The sequence below is a fragment of the Mus musculus genome, chromosome 18, assembly GCF_000001635.26.
Source record: "Mus musculus strain C57BL/6J chromosome 18, GRCm38.p6 C57BL/6J".
Lineage (NCBI taxonomy): Eukaryota > Metazoa > Chordata > Mammalia > Rodentia > Muridae > Mus > Mus musculus.
In genome coordinates, this window is record NC_000084.6 from 7,001,633 (window position 1) to 7,021,066 (window position 19,434).

Genomic DNA, 19,434 nt, shown 5'->3' on the forward strand with positions numbered 1-19,434 from the left:
TGCCTCAAGGGAGTGAGCGTCTTCAAACACTGAAATGCATTTCCACCCGCGCTGACTGGTAGTAACAGCCTGAGCAAGCCTAATCTTTTACCAACCAGCAGTCCTACAAAATATCAGCTGGTGCTGTGATTCTAGAGAGGACCGGCTGCTTTAGGTGCCGCAAGAACCTTGCCCGGCACACACTGCGCCACACACCCCGGGCCTGGAGCAGAGGGCTCGCCCTGGAGTGCCTGGGTCCCGACAACCCTCTTAGCCCCAGGAACCGAACCTCCAAGTCAGCAGCCTTTTTCTCCGGGCTCGCCGCGGGCCCCGTCGAGCTGTGTGAGCCAAGAACACCCTGGGAGAGTACACCTTCCCAACACAGTCCCAGGCTGGGGTAAGATCCTCGGGCTACAGAAAAGGAAGCTCCCGAGGTCTCACCTGGGAGCCATCTGTTTGACGCCACCTTGTCACAGCGTTCAATCTGCTCCTGCTATACTACAGAGGAAGCAAGAAACTACGCCGGGTCCTTGAGTACCAGGGACCCCAAGGTGCGGGAAGACTAGGCGCTGACTCAATTTTTTTCAAGCCTCTTTTGAACTGCTTTAAGGAATTAATCCTTCCAGTTTTGAGGCGGTAAATCCTGGCAGCTGCGGACTCCTGATCTTGTTATACTTCACCCACCCGCTTTTCGCCGCCCCTACCCTTTCGGATTAGCGGGTCCGCACCCGGGCCATAAGCATACCCTGTCCTCCGGTGTCTCAGGCTGAGGTTGTCCTTGAGGGGCGGGCCGTCTGGTATGCCCACCTCCGGCCCTGTGTGTGGATTGTCCAGGAAACCACTGAACGTCCGGCTGCCACGTTCCCGATCTGGAGTGCCTCGGTCTTCAAAAAGCACGGCTCCCCCGAGCTTGTTGAAGACGATGGTGTTCATGATTGGGGGCTGGCAGGGACGCGCGGCCTTGCGGCAGAGCCTCGGAGTCCACCAGGAGCTCCGCAGCAGGGCTCGGGTTCTAGAAGATCAAGACGCAGCCTGTTATTTCCGACCGTTCCCAGGTTCCCACAACCCAGGAGCCCAGAATTCGGTATGGCTGCTGGGCTGCTGAGCTGAAGGGAGGGGCTGTAGTGGTTCTAATGACCAGGGAACACCCTTCTTCCATACCTTGCTACCTACACACTCATACAGCGCTCCTGGGACAGTTCCCTACCCTGCTTCTCTGGCCAATCAAGCTCCCACACCTCTAGAAACTTCAAACAAATAATTTACCTAGTAAGAAAAAGCAGTTTCCAAAGGAACTAAGAGAGACACAATCAGGACAGTAAAGCGGAATAATCAAGTAAGGGAAATGTTCATTAAGCGCCACACAGATTAAAGCCTCTTCTGGGGTATTCAGAGGTTGGAAGGAAGAGACGATTTAAAATAACATGAATGAATAATTGAGTCCACAAAGACACATCAATGCGTTCTAGATCTTGGTGTTAGGATTTTCATGTTTTCTAGATCCTGGACCATATGATGGAAACCCCTGCGTCTTCGGTTATCCTTATGATGGAGACCCCTGCGTCTTTTGGTTAAGCTCTCCCGGTGGGATAAGAGCAATGGGAAGTAGAGCCCCAAACCTGAAAATCAAATGGTCTAAGGAAAAGATGTCACAGATTTTCCCACCCCCACCCCCAATCTTGCTAGGGAACTCCGAACGAAGGTGCCAGGTCCTAGTCTCTGGGGATTACAGTCCACAGGAATTCGAGCCTATTTTGGACGCCGGGAATCTCCAAGTTGGCAGAGACCCGCATACCTTTCAGACCCTGGGCTCCTGGACAGCCCGAGGCTCACCTCTGGAGTTGGAGTGCCTCGGGGCCTCAGCCCGCCAGGTGCGGACATCCGAAGCAAGGCCGCGCGGCTGCAGTACAGCCACAATACTGTTGTGAGAATCGGAACAAGCCGCCGGCAAGATCTCCCTCCAACACCCTCCCCACTCCGCGCGCAACTACGGGTAGCTCGTTCAACCCACTGCCAGCATCCCCTCAAAACACACACACACACACACACACACACACACACACACACACACACACACACACACACACACAGAGAGAGAGAGAGAGAGAGAGAGAGAGAGAGAGAGAGAGAGAGATTGATTCTCCAATACGCAGCACCTACACTCGCTAACTGCCCCCTCCCCTCTTTTGTCGCTGCAGTGGCTGCTACTACTACGCGCGACATTTAGGACAGGGCACAGCAACTAGGTGACGGCCACGGTCAGTATTGGTGTGGAAAGTGAAGTCAGACCTATGGTGGCCGCTGCGTTGTGCCCTTGGGCTGAATCCTGCTCAGGCGGGTACGGGCCTGGAGTGCGCACCCCGCCTCGTCGATAAGTGTCAAAGCAAGTTTGGAAGACTGACTCCCCCACCCTAATGATTAGTGTCCACTCCTCTTTGTGGGTGCAAGCTCCCTTCCCCCATGCCATTCCACTTCTTTCCACCAACCCAGTCCTAATCGCAACGGCTCACTTTCCCAAGCAAAGCCTTGGTGAGCTTTGCCACCAAGGACCTTTCCCACAGTCTGCAAACACCGCCATGCTCTAATTCTGCGACTGCAGGCGCCGTGGCAGGAGAGCCCTGAACCATTGCAATGGGCGTGAGGCACGAGGCAGTGGAGACCTGCGGTTCCCAATTCTTCCTGGGCTCCAGTGAGAGGTCCCCAACACCCCATATCAGCCCCTGTGCTCTACACGTACCTAGATTCGCTCCTAGCAGTGTTGACGAGCGCGGTCCCAGCAGAACTGCCCGGCGGATAATTAAAAAGCAAAGCGAGGGCAGCCAGGTGGGTTGCTAGCTGCTTCCTAGACCCACCCTCTAGCTTTGACTTACACTAGGAGCGCGTCTCCCCCCACAAGATCTCAGACGGAGGTGGGGGAGGGGAGGGCAGAGCCAGGGCATGCAGAGAGCAGAGGATCCAGCCTTGGTTAGCCTAGGGTTCAGCGCTCGGGGAAGGGGAGAAAAGGTCATACCTGTGGCCGCGGAATCGGCAGCCAGCGGCTGACACTCCTGTCTCTGGACTAGGCACACTCCCATCCCCACCGCATGTTCTCGGCTCAGGCTCCGACGCGTTCACCGGGGCCACCGGAGTCGTCTCTGCTTTATTTACCCAGACTGATGCGCGCGGCCCAGGAACAGGAATACCGAAGCCTTCTCATGTTTCCCGACTGTCCGGCCCAGCCTACGAACATCCCGCGGACGCGGTATCCATGTTCCCGGGCGGCGAGAGAGGAAGCGATCGCGCCGGTCGGGCGGCGGGAGCTGCTGTTAACCCCTCTGGTAGACAGCAGCCACCGGCCAAGACGGGAGCCCCAGGCAGTCTCATCCTCCCAGCGGGGCACCGCTCCCTGATGCTTTTGCCTAGCAGCGCCCAGCAAAACCAGCTTTTTCTTTCCTTTTGCGCTCAAAGGAGTAATCCGAGAAGCTGCCGGGAGCCCGGGGCTCGCATAAACAGGACAGAGGTTGCGGTGCAAATCCTGCGTTTTAGCTGCTCCTAGTGTCGGAAATGTCACCAACCCAGGCCGGGGGCAAGGAGGTCGCAGAGACGCCCCAGGTGTTTCCCTCCTGATTAGCTGGAGGTTAGAGCTTCTTGCACCTGGGGACCCCTTTGGTGTCGCTGGGCTGGCCTGCAAAGTCCAGGCTTGTGGAGGTCAAGGCCAGGCAAACGTCACTTGCACTGCAGAGGTTGAGATGCCTGCAGGTAGAGGTGAGGCAAGGCGAGCTCAGGTGCCTGTGCAACCACAGTCAGGTGTGCAGAAGACAGTGCGAGGAGACTCGGATCTACATGTGCCCCAGGGTTAGAGCCTAAAGTCATACGGAGCAAGAAGAAAGAATGGCTACCACCTTCTCTAAAATGTGATTTGTAATCTACCAAAGTGCGCAGTTGGACGGAAGAAACGTCAAGAAATTGTGACAGCTCAGAGAGTCACGGAGGTGGAGCATCAAGCCTCCTGCTCGGGTGGCTGGGCTCCGCTGTTCTTGGTACCGGCTATGTCTTTTAAGAGCTAAAGAAGACTTAAACACGAAAAATACCTGAAAGAATTAGTATCATTTGTACTTTTCTCCCTTAACGATAGCCACACAGCCAAGAGCCCCACCTAAGAATCTGCCTTTTTATGTGGTCTAGAAGTGGCTAAAATATACAATAAAGCCATTTCCAGTACTAATCTCACCCTCGATTCTTCAAAGTTATCATCTACTTAGCAACAAGAAACTCAGCAAGGCACAATTTAAACAAGGAAGGAGACTGGCTTTTCATTTTTGTGCTCCACGCGTATGTGCACCATAGTTTGATCGACCGACTTTTGTGCTGTTCCCGGGTTTCTGTTATGTGATGTTTCTTGGCGGTACTGCATTGCTGCCTTCTGCGCTGCGCTTGTGCAGTAGGATGAGGGCAGGCTCTGATTCACAGATGCCACCTCAGCGGCTTAAACCCCAAGGACAAATCTGACAATTTCAACCACCGATTTTCAGCGGGCAAGTTTCACAACAGAGGCGGGTACAGTTGACAATCCATAGGAAGAAAGAGTTCATTCCCTTTCGCGGTCTCTGTGTAAAGATGCTCGGTAGGCATTGGGGTGCAACCTCGCCTTCTGACCTCAGCTACCCTTCCCTAGGACGAAGTAGCAATAGCAAATGTGATTCTGATTTTATAATATTCTACTGGTTTATGGAACTGTGTGCTACAGTAATGTTATTGTAGTACAGAACAAAGGAATTTTGTGATCTTTAGTGTTTCAATGTATTTACATGCGTTAAAAAAAAAAAAAATCCCGGGGACTTCGTGATACATTGGCACGTTAGTTTCACAGCTTCCTCCCCCACCGCCGCGCATAAGAGATACAGAATTAAACAAACATATATTTGCCACACACATCTTAGTCTCACGTGAGGTCACTGGAAATTAATATATCACTTCTCCGTTGGACTGGGAAACTTAATGGCTCGGGTCTATTTTGCAGTGGAGGGACAGTAGAAGGCCCGTGTTAAAAATGAAAGTGTCTTCCAAACAGTTCACAGAAAATGTTCCAGGTTGCAGCCTGTGTGTGAGGGGAAGTATCTGTTTTTATAACAGCTCAGACACCTTTATCATCATATTAAATTTCACCTTTTCCTAAATTGATTTTTACTTAGACTCTCCCAGTCTATGAAGTGGTGTATCTGTATCTTCAGCCTCAGATGTGAAAGTTGTCCTTTGAAGCAGGGGTGGGGAGAGAGAAGCTCCTGTGGAGTGTGTGGAAGGTTCCCTTTGCTGGGGGAGAGACAAAAAAGAAACCCCTGCTCAGAGAATGAAAACCCCAGCCCTAAACTTAATTCTGGTTAATTTGATGTTGGTTTTGTCAAATTTACTAAAGTGTAAAATAAAAGTAATAAGTTTTCCACAATCTTTCCTAACCCCATTTTTAAGGTAGTTACAAACAAACAAACAAAAAACCTGAAAGTAACATATTGCCATTTCTGAAGCTAGGGAGCTGTTAAGGACATTTGGCAAAAATCTTTCATCTATTTTATTTAACGTGTGATATAATTATAGATATATGTTATTTTCACCTTACAGTGTATGGGAAGTTGCTTTTTGTGTTTGGATATTTTTTTACCAAGGTACCTTGACATTTCAGAATTATTATTGATCCAAGTGCTTGCAGGGGATAAAAGTGTTTTATGAGCAAATGGTATAAAAGACTCCATTTCTGCTCAGATGTTCTGAAATGGCAAGTGTATGAACAATGACCAGGCTTACTTTACAGTAAGCCAAGTTGACTGTGGAGCCCCAAAGTTGGTATTTTAGGGCAGCAGTACAATTGGGAAAGGTGGAAAAATGAGCAGGTTTTTAAAGGCATCTCACAAGCCTTCGGTATTGTTTCCAATTTAATTGCATAAATAACAACTTTTAAAAGAGTAGGAGCTTTCCCCATAAGTTAACTCTTAAGAAAAGAATAGCAGACAACCCAACTTCACCTAGGCAAATTGCATTCTGCAAAGGACACACCAAAATGTGGCTAGTGACTATATGTACACCCTTTTGACCTCTTTCTGTGCCTTCACATACATAATTAGAAACACACTACAGTTTTCTTTCAGTTAATAAATTATAGCACATTATATACAAGAACACATACTCTCACACCAATGTTAAAATAGCTTAATAGCTTGTTACTAAACTGAAATATAGTCTTTTCACTAAGTGACATCACAGAGAGCATGCCTGTATGCCATGTGTAGCTGTAACTTCTTTTAAACTGTTGCACAGTGCTCCAGTCTCTATTCAGTCATGCCCACATGAGCAATTTACTCCAGTTTTTGTTGTTACTAATTACTATATATTCTTGTATATGTCTCTTCCTATTCACGCTTAAGCATTTTTCTAGAAAGTTACATGGCAGTAGAATCACTATGTTGAAGGAGACATGTTTCTTATTATAAACTGAACAACATTCCCAATTTTTCTTTTAGTATAAGACTCTGTCCTCCCCTACCTCGTCCCACTCTGACGATACACACACACACATTCCTGAGGCCTCCTTTCCTTGTATAATATGCAGCATTTATAGCTCGGTGTTTGTAGTCTGCCTGGACAGAGAGTGAAAAGTGTCTCATTGTTTGGGTTTGTTTTTTGTTTTGTTTTTTTAGTTTCTTAGTCTATTATTGTTGCTAATAGAAGTGTTATGACTATTTGTGGCCCAGACTGGATTTGAACTCATGAGACTCCTCCTTCTTTGGCCTCCTTAGTGCTAAAATGGCCGACATGCAGCACTGTGGCTGCATGAGCTCGTTGACTTTTTAAAACAAATTAAATTTGCATATGATTTTAGGTGACTAGCTGATTTAGACAGCGTGTATCTATGGATGGATGGATGGATGGATGGATGGATGGATGGATGGATGGATGGGGGCAGTTTCCATAGAGTAAATATCTTACTGGGCCTTTGCTCCATCTTTACGCATGTTATCTCTGGAAAGTTTAAACATGACCCATGTGTGTTATGTCAGATTTTCTTTTCATGATACTTGGTTTTGTCTCTTACTGAAGAATTTTTTCTTTCATTTCCTCCTTTTAAAATGCATTTTGTGTGTGTGTGTGTGTGTGTATGTGTGTGTGTGTGTATGTGTGTGTACGTGAATGTACACAGGTGAGTGAGGGTGCTCATAGAGACCAGAAGAGGGTATTGGATTCTCTGTAACTGGGGGGTCTGGTAGTTGTGAGCCACTCAACATAGGTTACTGGGAATTGAATTTGGGTCTTCTGCAGTATGATCTCTTGACCACTGAGCAAGTTCTCCAGCCTCCATCCCTTCCTTTTAATAAAGTTAAAAATTATTTATGCTTCAAATCTTCTGAAATTTAATTGTATTGTGAGATAGAAACAAAAATTGATAGTTAAAAGTTTTCAATTGAGTAGCTAATTATCCACAGAATATAATAGGGAATCTCTTTCCACAAATTTGAAGTAACTTTCTTCTTTCTGGAAAATCACACCCAGAGTATAAGCTGATCTAACAAGACTAAGAGGTACCACAGAATGACCAGGATACTCTAATCCATTTAATCTTCAATTTTCAAAAGCCATCTTATGCTCCAAAGAGTTTTAATATTATACTGTATGTAATTCAGGGTACAGCTCGGACATGCTTCCTGTCTGTGGTTCTAATGCAGATGGTTGGTTGGGCTTGTCTTTTAACAACCTAGAAGCAGGACAGTCATTTTTGCAGTGTGTTTCTGAGAGCCAGGGGCACTGACACTCAGCTTTTCATAACAAGGATGTGGTTGGTTCTTGTGAGCAATAAGGTGTAAGATAGGATTCTTTGTACAAGTATTGACTGTGCTGCAGCCTTCTCCTTGCTTAGTGTCCATGGATATTAACTTTTTTCACATAAAGCAGCTAATAAATACAAAAACTTTTATTATTATTATTATTATTATTATTATTTTAGATTTATTTTATCATTTTATATGTATGAATGATTTGCCTACATGTATGCCTGGGTACCAAGTATGTGCCTGATACCTGGGGAGGTCAGAAAAGGGTATCAGATTCCTTTAGACTAGAGTCATAGATGAGACTATCATGGACAAGAGTCCCATAAGGGTGCTGGGAACTGAATCGGGGTTCTCTACAGGAGCTACAAGGGTTTTAACTGCTGAGCCATCTCTCAGCTGCAATAATTTTTGAATTTTTTTTTTAAAGATTTATTTATTATTATATGTAAGTACACTGTAGCTGTCTTCAGACACACCAGAAGAGGGAGTCAGATTTTCTTATGGATGGTTGTGAGCCACCATGTGGTTGCTGGGATTTGAACTCTGGACCTTCGGAAGAGCAGTCGGGTGCTCTTACCCACTGAGCCATCTCACCAGCCCTTGAAATTTTTAAAAAGACAAAGTCTCACTGTGTAACCTAGGTTGGCCTCAAACTCAGAATCCTCCTGCCTCATCATTCTGAGGACTGGATTATAGCTATGTACCACAATGTCTGGCGAGATAACCATCTTTGATAATAATTATTTATTAGTCAAATTTACCCTGACCCTTTGAAAACATGCAAGTACTTTATCACTGCAATTTAAAAATGGCTATAGTGTGTTTAAAAAATATAAATTATGAGTAATCAATCAAGTGCAGCCTAAGTGGGGTATCTGGTTTTATTTCATAGCTGCTGAAATAGCTGGAAGGAATCTCAGCCCCTTGATACCAAAGGACCTAGGAACTTTCTGTGTGCTTGGGTACCTCTGTGTACACACATGAAAAACAGCCATACTGCTGCTCTTCAGAGACCTAGAAATACTCGAACACTAAAATTATTTTGAGACCAGCATTCTAGCTTGAGAAACAATTTTCCTTATGTCAAAGTGGTCACCCTGGCTACTGTGGACACCAAGAATTACATAAGGTTAAAAGCTGAAGACCTGGGCAATGTAGTCAAACCTCATCTTGGGAGGCAGGCAGGCAGGAATAAAAAAAAAAAAAAAAGAAGGAAGGAAGAGAAGGAGGGAGCAAAGAAGGAAGGTAAGTAGGAAAGAAAAAAGGAAAGAAAGGAATTTAGTGTAATGTAGCAAAAACTTGCCAGTCTAGGATTCTACATGGGACCTAATGGACTCCAGAGAACAAGACTTTAAATTTTAACTCCTGTGTGTATAATTCAATATGTGCCAAAATTCTATATGACCCCCCCCCCAATCTATACTTCTTGACTTTGTGTTTATAATTTCACCTACTGTCTATGTGTAAAATATCTGTCTAGGATCATTGTAGCTGCCAGCTGCCACGGGTTACTGGGTTCCTGAAAGGAAAGCTGAGGATGGATGTGAAGGATGGCAAGAGAAATAAAGAGCCAAGACAATGTTCTCTAATCAAGGCTCAACTTTAATTCTAGGGTCTGATTTTTAAAGGGGAAACCCATCCCCCACTATGCCAGGATCTCATTGGTCACTTTGTCAGGGTCTCATCGGGGAAACACATAGGTGGCTTCTTACAGGAAGCTGCAGATGTGGCAGACAAGACTACCTAGGTCGAAGACTCCGCCCTAGGTGGGCCAGCATCAAAGTCGGACTCATCCTGCTCAGGGCTGGGGGGGATGGCACAGACCATCAGTGGAGGACTATGAGCAACCATTCAGTTTACAGGTTATTTTCTCCCACTGAGTTGGCCTAGAAACTCCTGATGACCCTCCCTTTATGTTGGAGGGGATGGGAGGACTAAGTAGTCCTCCTTGTTTTATAGCACAAAAATTCTATTAGAGTCTTAATCTAGTAGCTACTTGCCAGGGGGTGGTGCTACTGGACCTTAACCCCAGCACTTGGGAGGCAGAGGCAGGCAGATGAGTTGGAGGCCAGCCTGGTCTATAGCGAGAGTTCCAGGACAGCTAGGGCTACAAAGAGTAACCCTGTTTCAAGAAACCTGGGGTGCTGGGGGAGGGTCAAAGAAAACACGAAATTCCTACCATATTGACTTGTTTACGTTGATTGTGTCAGTTGAGGTGGTTAGACCATGCTGGAAGCAGGCAGAGCTGTTTTCTGGTCCTGGTGTATCCAACAGAGAACCCGAACTGAGCAGCAGCCCTTCCTGACCCTTTGCTTCTTCAGAATTTGTCTTTTTAAAAACTTAACTTTAATGTTTTTATTTTTTGAGAATTTCATTCCTGAGCACTGTGTTTAACCATTTACACCCTTCTTCCTTACCCCCAACTCTTGACCATGAGTCAATGAGGTAGTGTTGGTGTATTCCCATAAATCTTTACTTAAATGGACACTGAAGCTTAAATTTTATGCAATCTTCCCATGCCACAAATTATTTTTCTATTTTTTGCAACTATGTTAAAATGTAAATGCAATTCTTAGGAGCCAAAACAAGTAGTGGTGTGTGTGTGTGTGTGTGTGTGTGTGTGTGTGTGTGTGTGTGTGTGTGTCTGAGTACTTTGACCAGATGTATGTATGCACATTATGTGACTGTCTTGTGCCTTTAGAGGAGCTAGGAGTGGATCCCCTGAAGCTGGAGTTAGAGATCTTCGTAAACTGTCATTTATGTGTCTGCTAAAGATTTTGTAACTATAATATTACCAACATTCTTCCCCAAAATGTGCAAAGAGAGAACATTATTTCAGAAATTTAAATTGAAAAGAGTGTTTTCATCTCTCACACCAGGCTTTTTCAAGTTTTATGCCCAAGCCATCTGGGTTTTAACAGAGATTTAGGGCTTCCGTTGAAAGAATAAATATATAAATAAATAAGTATGGTAACAATAAATGAATTGAACTCAGGTGCTGATTTTCCTTTTTCCTTCCCTGGTCTAAGCCAAGATCTAACCCTCTTCCTCTCTCCCTACCACCAGCACAAACTTCTCATACCTGCAAATAGAAGAGATAGCAAGATTGGAGAGAGGCATTGTTTGCACACACTTGTCTGTATGGTGCTAAAGCAATTGGAGCTTATGAAGGGATGTGTCCATTTGTCCCAAGTATGAGAATATTGGCTGTTTCGCAAATGTTTGGACCATAATTTTACAAGCAGGCAGCAGATACTGAGTAGCTTGTAAAGTCATCAGTCCTCTTTTGATTTTTATCTTCATTGGTGATATTTTTATTAATTGAGTTATTTACTTTACATCTCATCAAACTTCCCCTCCCTCCTCTCCCAGCCCCACCCTCTTACCTTACTCATATCATATCCCCATTCATTCTCTCACTTCTCCTCAGTAAAAGGGAGGCCTCTTACGGATATCAACCAGCCTTGGAATGTCCAGATGCAGTAAGAAGAGGCAAACCTTCTTCTTTTGAGGCTAGACAAGGCAGCCCAGTTAGGGGGAAGGGCTCCAAAGGCAGGCAATGGAGGCAGAGACAGATAATAGAGTCCTGTAAGGAGGATATTAAAAAAAATCACTGACAGAAATACAGTAAAACAGGTAGAAGCCCTTATAGAAGAAACAAATAAACCCCTTAAAGAAATACAGGAAAACACCATCAAACAGTGAAGGAATTGAACAAAGCAGTCCAAGACCTGAAAATTGAAGTAGAAACAATAAAGAAAACACAAATAGGAGCAACCCTGAAAATAGAAAACCTAGGAAAGAGGTAAGAAACTACAGATGCAAGCATCAACAACAGAATACAAGAGACAGAAGAGAGAATCTCGGATGTAGAAGATACCTTAGAAGATACTGACACAATGGTCAAAGAAAATTCAAAACATAAAAACCTCATAATCTAAAACATCCAGTAAATCCAGGACACAATTAAAAGACCAAATCTAAGAATAATAGGAATAGAAGAGAACAAAGATTCCCAGCTCAAAGGACCTGAAAACATCTTCAACAAAATCATAGAAGAAAACTTCCCCAACCTAATGAAAGAGATGGCTTATAGAACACCACATAGATTGGACCAGTTAAGAAAATTCACTTGTCACATAATAATCAAAAGACCAAATGCACAGAAGAAAGAGAATATTAAAGGCTGTAAGGGAAAGGGGCCAAGTAACATACAGACAGACTATCAGAATTATACCAGACTTCTCAACAGAGACCCTAAAAGCCAGAAAAGCCTAGATAGAGGTCATATAGACCCTAAGAGAACACAAATGCCAGCACAGGCTACTATATCCTGTAAAACTCTCAATCATCATAGATGGAGAAACCAAAATATTCCATGATAAAACCAAATTTAAACAATCTACCAATCGAGCCCTACAGAGAATTCTAGAAGGAAAACTTCAGCACGAGGAGTATACCTACATCAAAGAAAAAAAAAACAAAATATTAATCATCTCATAACAAAACCAAAAGAAGAGAATCACATACATAACACCTACAACAACAAACATGACAGGAACTAACAATCATCTCTTTTTAGTATCTCACATTATCAGTGGACTCAACTCCCCAATAAAAAGATATAAGCTAACAGACTGGATATGCAAGCAGAATCCAGAATTTTGCTGCATACTAGAAACACACCTAAATGACAAAGACAAACACTACTTCAGAATTAAAGGCTGAAAACAAGTTTTCTAAGCAAAGTCTCAAGAACCAAGCAGGAGTTGCTATCCTAATATCCAATAAATCAGACATTCAACTGCTCAAGCCTGCTCAGTCAGTCAACAGGTCCTCCAGCGTGGGAGTGAGGATTAAAAAGAAAAAAGACAGTTAGACAACTGTCAGAATTATACCAGGCTTCTCAACAGAGACCCTAAAAGCCAGAAAAGCCTAGATAGAGGTCATATAGACCCTAAGAGAACACAAATGCCAGCACAGGCTACTATACCCTGTAAAACTCTCAATCATCATAGATGGAGAAACCAAAATATTCCATGATAAAACCTTGATCTTGCTACATGTTGTAGCATGACCCCAGTCAATTCTAAGACTGAAGGCAAATTTAATTTTCCCAATCTGCTTTTTATACCATTTTAATCACATGCAAGTATTAATGATGAGCAGTACAATAAGGAACTAACAAGGTAGTAAGCAAAGTTCTGTGATTACTCCCAAGACAGTTGTTTAAAAGGGCTTGTCATAATGACCAAAGTACTTGAGCCCACTTTCTTGTCCAAGCCCAAAATCTTGCTCAAAGCCTACTTCTTTTGTTGCACCCTAAGATTAAAATTCCTGCCTTACTCTATTTCCCTATTATAGCCTAAAGTTAGATTCTTGCAGAAACTTACTTCCTTATCATGCCCTAATGGCAGATTCCTGCCCGAGCTTATGTCCCTGTCATGGCCAAGGTCAGATTCCTGTCTGAAACCCATTTCCTTGTCCTTGGCCAATGTCAGACTCCTGCCAAGCAGCACCCCAAAAGGTTCTCCACATTCAACCAAGAGTTATCAAGTGTGATGGGAAAGCACACTTCATATTTGTCAAAGGGAAAACCACCAAGAGAAAGTCTCAGTTCTGAACATCTATGCCCCAAATGCAAGGGCATCCACATTCATAAAAGAAACTTTACTAAACCTCAAAACATACATTGAACCCCACACAATAATAGTGGGAGACTTAAACACCCTACTCTCACTAATGGTCAGGTCATCAAAACAGAAACTAAACAGAGACACAGTGAAACTAATAAAAGTAATGAACCAAATGATTTAACAGACATCTACAGAACACTTCACCCTAAAACAAAAGAATATACCTTCTTCTTAGCATCTCATGATAACTTCCCCAAAATTGACAATATAATCAATCAAAAAACAAGCCTCAACAAATACAAGAAGATTGAAATAATCCCATGGATTCTATCAGGTCACCATGGACTAGGGCTACATTTCAATAACAACAAAAACAACAGAATACCCATGGAAATTGAACAACTCTCTACCCAATGATAATTTGGTAATGTAAGAAATAAAGAAAGAAATTAAAGACTTTTTAGAATTCAAGGAAAATGAAGGCACAACATACCCAAACTTATGGGACACAATTCATTGTAGGGACACGTTTCCTCTTAGCAGTGCTAAGAGGAAAATTCATAGCACTAAGTGTCTCATAAAGAAATTGGAGAGATCATACACCAACTTAACAGCAAACCTGAAAGTCCTAAAAGAAAAAGAAACAAATGCATTCAGGAGGAGTACAAGGCAGGAAATAGTCAAAATCTGGGTTGAAATCAATCACATAGAAACAAAGAAAACTATATAAAGAATCAACAAAACCAAAGCTGATTCTTTGAAAAATCAGCAAGATAGACAAACCCTTAGCCAGACTAAGCAGAGGGCACAGAAACAGTATCAAAATTAACAAAATAAGAAATGAAAAGGGAGACATAACAACAGAAACTGAGGAAATTAAAAAAAAATCATCAGATCGTACTACAAAAGCCTATACTTAACAAAATTGAAAAATCTATATGAAATGGATGATTTTCTAGAAAGATACTATGTACTGATGTTAAATCAAGAGCAGGTAAACTATATAAACAGGCCCATATCCCCTAAGAAAATAGAAGAAGTCATTAAAAACCTCCCAATTAAAAAAAAAGCCCAGGGCCAGATGGTTTTAGTACAGAATTCTACCAGGCCTTCAAAGAAGAGCTAATACCAATACTCCTTAAACTATTCCATAAAATAGAAACAGAAGGAACACTAATTCATTCTATGAAGCCACAATTACTCTGATTCCTAAACCACACAGAGACCCAACAAAGAAAGAGAACTTCAGACGAATTTCACTTATGAATATTGATGCAAAAAATATTCAATAAAATTCTAGCAAACCTAATCCAAGAATACACCAAAGCCAGCATCCATCACAATGAAGTAGGCTTCATCCCAGGAATGCAAGGTTTGGTTAATATATGAAACTCCATTAACATAATCCACTATATAAACAAACTCAAAAAAATCACATGGTCATCTCATTAGATGTTGACAAAGCATTTGACAAATGTACTACACCCCTTCATGTTAAAAAGGATTTGAAAGATCAGGAATACAAGGCCCATACCTAAACATAATAAAAGCAATATACAGCAAACCAACAGCCAATATCAAGTTAAATGGATACTTGAAGCAATCCTACTAAAATCAGGGACAAGACAAGGCTGCCCACTCTCCTTGTATCTACTCAGTATTGTACTGGCTATTTTTGTGTCAACTTGACACAGGCTGGAGTTATCACAGAGAAAGGAGCATCAGTTGGGGAAATGCCTCCAGGAGAGCCAGCTGTAAGGCATTTTCTCAATTAGTGATCAAGGGGGGAGGTCCCCTTGTGGGTGGTGCCATCTCTGGGCTGGTAGTCTTGGTTCTATAAGAGAGCAGGCTGAGCAAGCCAGTGGAGGCAAACCATTAATGAATATCCTTCCATGGCCTCTACATCAGCTCCTGCTTTCTGGCCTGCTTGAGTTCCAGTCCTGACTTCCTTGGTGATGAACAGCAGTATGGAAGTGTAAGCCAAATAAACCCTTTCTTCCCCAACTTGCTTCTTGGCCATGATGTTTTGTCTAGAAATAGACAGCCTGACTAAGACAAATTGGTACCAGCATAGTGGGGTATTCCTGTGACAACCTGATCATGTTTTGGGGAGGTCTGTGGAAAGACTTTGGAACCTTAGGCTAGAAGATCCATTTGTTGTTAAGAGCTCTGTCAGATGTTGTGTAGGAGCTTGGAAGATAATGTTGAGAACAGTGCAGAGGATAGAGGTCTGGTTTGTGAAATTTCAGAGGGAAAATTAAAGACTCTTTTCAGGGCCATTGCTATTTTGATTGTGAAGATTCTGTTGTTCTGATTAGCTGGGGTGAAGAATCAGCTGTGATTAACAAGATACCAGAACTACTAAAGTGAAACCTTTGCATTACTGGGACTATTGATGCTGGTTAGCTGGAGCTAAGAAATTAGAGGCGATTAAGAAGAGACCAGCATCATTGAGGCGCTATCTTCTGGGAAGTGTTTTCTGAGAGCACAAAGAGTCTGTGTTCCAGGGATAGCCAAAGTTGTACCTCATACAGCAGCAGGATTTGGTAATGTGTAAGAGTCACCCAGGTGATACTGGTTTTGAAGACATGAAGGGGTCATGCAGAGCAGCTGAGGCTCAGTACTGTGAGAGGCCATGGAAGGCCATTGGCAAAGGTGCAGCCTCAGTTGCAATTGATGGCCCAGGACTGAAGGGGTCATGCAGTGTTTTGGAGATGCCAGTACCATGAGATGACCACCAAGAGCAGCAGCAGCAGTGGAATACAGGCAGCTGGAGCCTAGAAGACAATGTGTGTGCTACAAAGGGCATGGCTAGAGAAGTGACCCAAGCCCTTGGAGGAGTCCAGAAGATCGTGAGTTGTATCCCAGACATTGGATGGTTGGAGACTGATTTTTGCTTTTGATTGTGACTGTGCCCTTATATATTTTCCCTCTTGAAGAAAGAAGATATTTTATTGGAGTCCATAGTTAAGAGACTTTGAATTTTTAAAGAACTTTGAATTTTAAAAGATATTGGATCTTTTAAAGGAATTGAACTTTTAATATGTAAAGACTGTGGGACTTTTAAAGTTATTGAGACCTTGGGAATGATTAAGAATGTAAAGGTTGAGGCTTACTAGTGATATGTTTGTGTGTCAAGTTGACAAGGGGTCAATTGTACTGGCTAGTTTTGTGTCAACTTGACACAGGCTGGAGTTACCACAGAGAAAGCTTCAGTTGGGGAAATGCCTCCACGAGATCCAGCTGTAAGGCATTTTCTCAATTAGTGATCAAGGAGGGAGGTCCCCTTGTGAGTGGTGACATCTCTGGGCTGGTAGTCTTGGTTCTATAAGAGAGCAGACTGAGCAAGCCTGGGGAAGCAAGCCAGTAAGTAACATCCCTCCATGACCTCTGCATCAGCTCCTGCTTCCTGACTTGCTTGAGTTCCAGTCCTGACTTCCTTGGGGATGAACAGCAATGTGGAAGTGTAAGCTGAATAAACCCTTTCCTCCCCAACTGCTTCATGGTCATGATGTTTTGTCTAGAAATAGAAACCCTGACTAAGACAAATATAGTACTTGAAGTTCTATCCAGAGCAATAAGACAACAAAAGGAGATCAAGGGGATACAGATTGGCAAAGAAGTCAAGGTATCAGTATCTGCTGTTGATATGAATGTATACATAAGTGACCCCAAAATTCTACCTGAGAACTTCTATGGCTCATAAACAATTCAGCAAAGTGGCTCGATACAAAATTAACTTAAACAAATCAGTAGCCTTCCTTTATACAAATGATAACTAGTCTGAGAAAAAATAGGGAAACAACAACTTTCACAATAGTCACAAATAATATAAAATATCTTTGGGTAAGTGTAACCAAACAAGTGAAAGACCTTTATAACAAGATCAAGAACTTCAAGTCTCTCAAGAAAGAAATTGAAGATGACCTCAGTAAATGGAGAGATCTCCAATGCTCATGAATTGGTAGGAGTAACATAATAAAAGTAGCCATCCTACCAAAAACAATCTACAGATTCAGTGCAATCTCCATCAAAATTCCAACACAATTCTTCAAAGACATAGAAAGAGTAATTCTCAGTTTCATATGGAAAGACAAAAAACCCAGGATAATGAAAACAAGTCTTAGTAATAAAAGCACTTCTGGGGGCTTCACCACCCCTGACCTCAAGCTATACTACAGAGCAATGGTGATAAAAAAAATGCATGGCATTGTTACTGAGACAGATAGGCTGATCAACAGAATAGAATTGAAGACCCAGAAATAAAACCACACACTTATCAACACCTGATCTTTGACAAAGAAGCCAAAACTATACAATGGACAAAAGAAAGTATCTAAAATAAATGGTGCTGCTCTAACTAGCAGTCAGTATGCAGAAAAATAAAATTAAATCCATATTTGTCACCTTACACACAGCTCAAGTCCAAGTGGGTCAAGTACCTCAACATAAAACCAGATACACTGCATCTAGAAGAGAAAGTGGGAAAGAGCCTTGAACTCAATGACACAGGGGGAAATTTTCTAAACAGAACTCCAATAGCTCTTGCTCTAAGATCAAGAATTGATAAGTGGGACCTCATGAAACTGAAAAGCTTCCATAAGGCAAAGGACAATCCATAGGACAAATTGGCAACCTACAGATTGGGAACAAATCTTCACTTGCCCCATATCTGATAGAGGTCTAATATCCAAAATGTATAAGGAAGTAAAAAAGCTAACTTAAAAAAGAAAAAAAAGGTGTATAGAACTAATCAGCAAATTCACAACAGAGGAATCTTGAATGGCTGAGAAGCACTTAAAGAAATGTTCAAAGTCCTTAGTGGTTAGGGAAATGCATATCAAAACAACCCTGAGATTCCACCTTATACCAGTCAGAATGGCTAAGATTAAAAACTCAGGTGACAACACCTATATATTCTTGAAAATGTCAAGAAAGAGGAACACTTCTCCTTTGCTGGTGGGATTGCAAACTGGTACAACCACTCTGGAAATCAATCTGGAGGTTCCTCAAAAAACTGGGTATAGTTCTACCTGAAGACCCAGCTATACCATTCCTGAGCATATAGCAAAAGATCCCCCACCATACCACAAGGACATGTGCTCCACTATGTTCATAGCAGCCTCATTTGTGATAGCCAGAAGCTGGAAACAACCTAGATGTCCCACAATGGAAGAATGGATACAGAAAATGTAGTTCATTTACACAATGGAATACTATTCAGCTATTAAAAACAAGGCCATCATAATTTTCACAGGCAAGTGGATGGATCTAGAAAATATAATCATGAGTATCTCAGACCCAAAAGGAAATGCAATGTATGTACTCACTAATAAGTGGTTATTAGCCAAAAAAGTATAGAATGCCTAGGATACAATTCACAGACCTGAAGAAGGTTAACAAGCCAAAGGATCCAAGTGAGAATGCTTCAATTCCACTAGGGAGGGAGGAGAAAGGAGAGGGCAGAGAGAGGGAGGGAACTGAGTGGGACAGTGGAGGGGTAGGAGCAGTGGAAAATGGGAACATGATCAGGTATGGGGATGGGGGGAGGACCAGGAGTGAAGCCCTGAGATCCAGCAGAATGAATGGAAATATAAGATCTTAGGAGGTGGGAGGTGGTGAATCCTCTAGAATGTACCAGAGACTTGGGAGGTGAGAGAATCTCAAGACTCAAAGGGAGGGACCTTAGATGAAATGCACAACTGTGAGGAGAGGAAACTCATAGAGTCCATCTCCTGTAGAAAGACAGGGCATCAAGTGGAAGGATGGGGTTGCTATCTCAGAGTCAAAAACTCTGACCCAAAATTGTTCTTGTCTAAAAAATCTGCAGGGACAAGAATAGAGAAGAGCCTGAGGGGAGGAGGCCCAGTGACTTGCTCAAATTGGGACCCTTCTCAAGGGGAGGCTCCAAGGCCTGACTATTACTAAGCTATGATTTATTTTACCTAGCATGGCTGACTTCCAAGAACCCCAACAAGCAGCTGACTGAGATAGAAGCAGATACTTACACCAATGGTCTGAAG

At 43.0% G+C, this 19,434-nt stretch overlaps 1 protein-coding gene and 1 long non-coding RNA gene across 2 annotated transcripts in view; one reads left to right on the top strand and one right to left on the bottom strand.

The window, feature by feature from the left end:
* Window positions 1-3,147, bottom strand: part of Mkx (mohawk homeobox) — a 69,814-nt gene extending 66,667 nt beyond the window's left edge. Inside the window, exons 1-2 of the mRNA NM_177595.4 lie at window positions 2,990-3,147; window positions 725-991 (exon numbers count right to left, since the gene is read on the bottom strand). Of these exons, the coding sequence (NP_808263.2) occupies window positions 725-912 (188 nt within the window). The 5' untranslated portion in view covers window positions 913-991; window positions 2,990-3,147. The remainder of the gene's footprint in view (window positions 1-724; window positions 992-2,989) is intronic.
* A 1,340-nt stretch (window positions 3,148-4,487) lies between these two features.
* Gm46633 overlaps window positions 4,488-19,434 on the top strand; it is a 60,203-nt gene continuing 45,256 nt past the window's right edge. Inside the window, exon 1 of the long non-coding RNA XR_001782498.2 lies at window positions 4,488-4,582. This is a non-coding gene — a long non-coding RNA (predicted gene, 46633). The remainder of the gene's footprint in view (window positions 4,583-19,434) is intronic.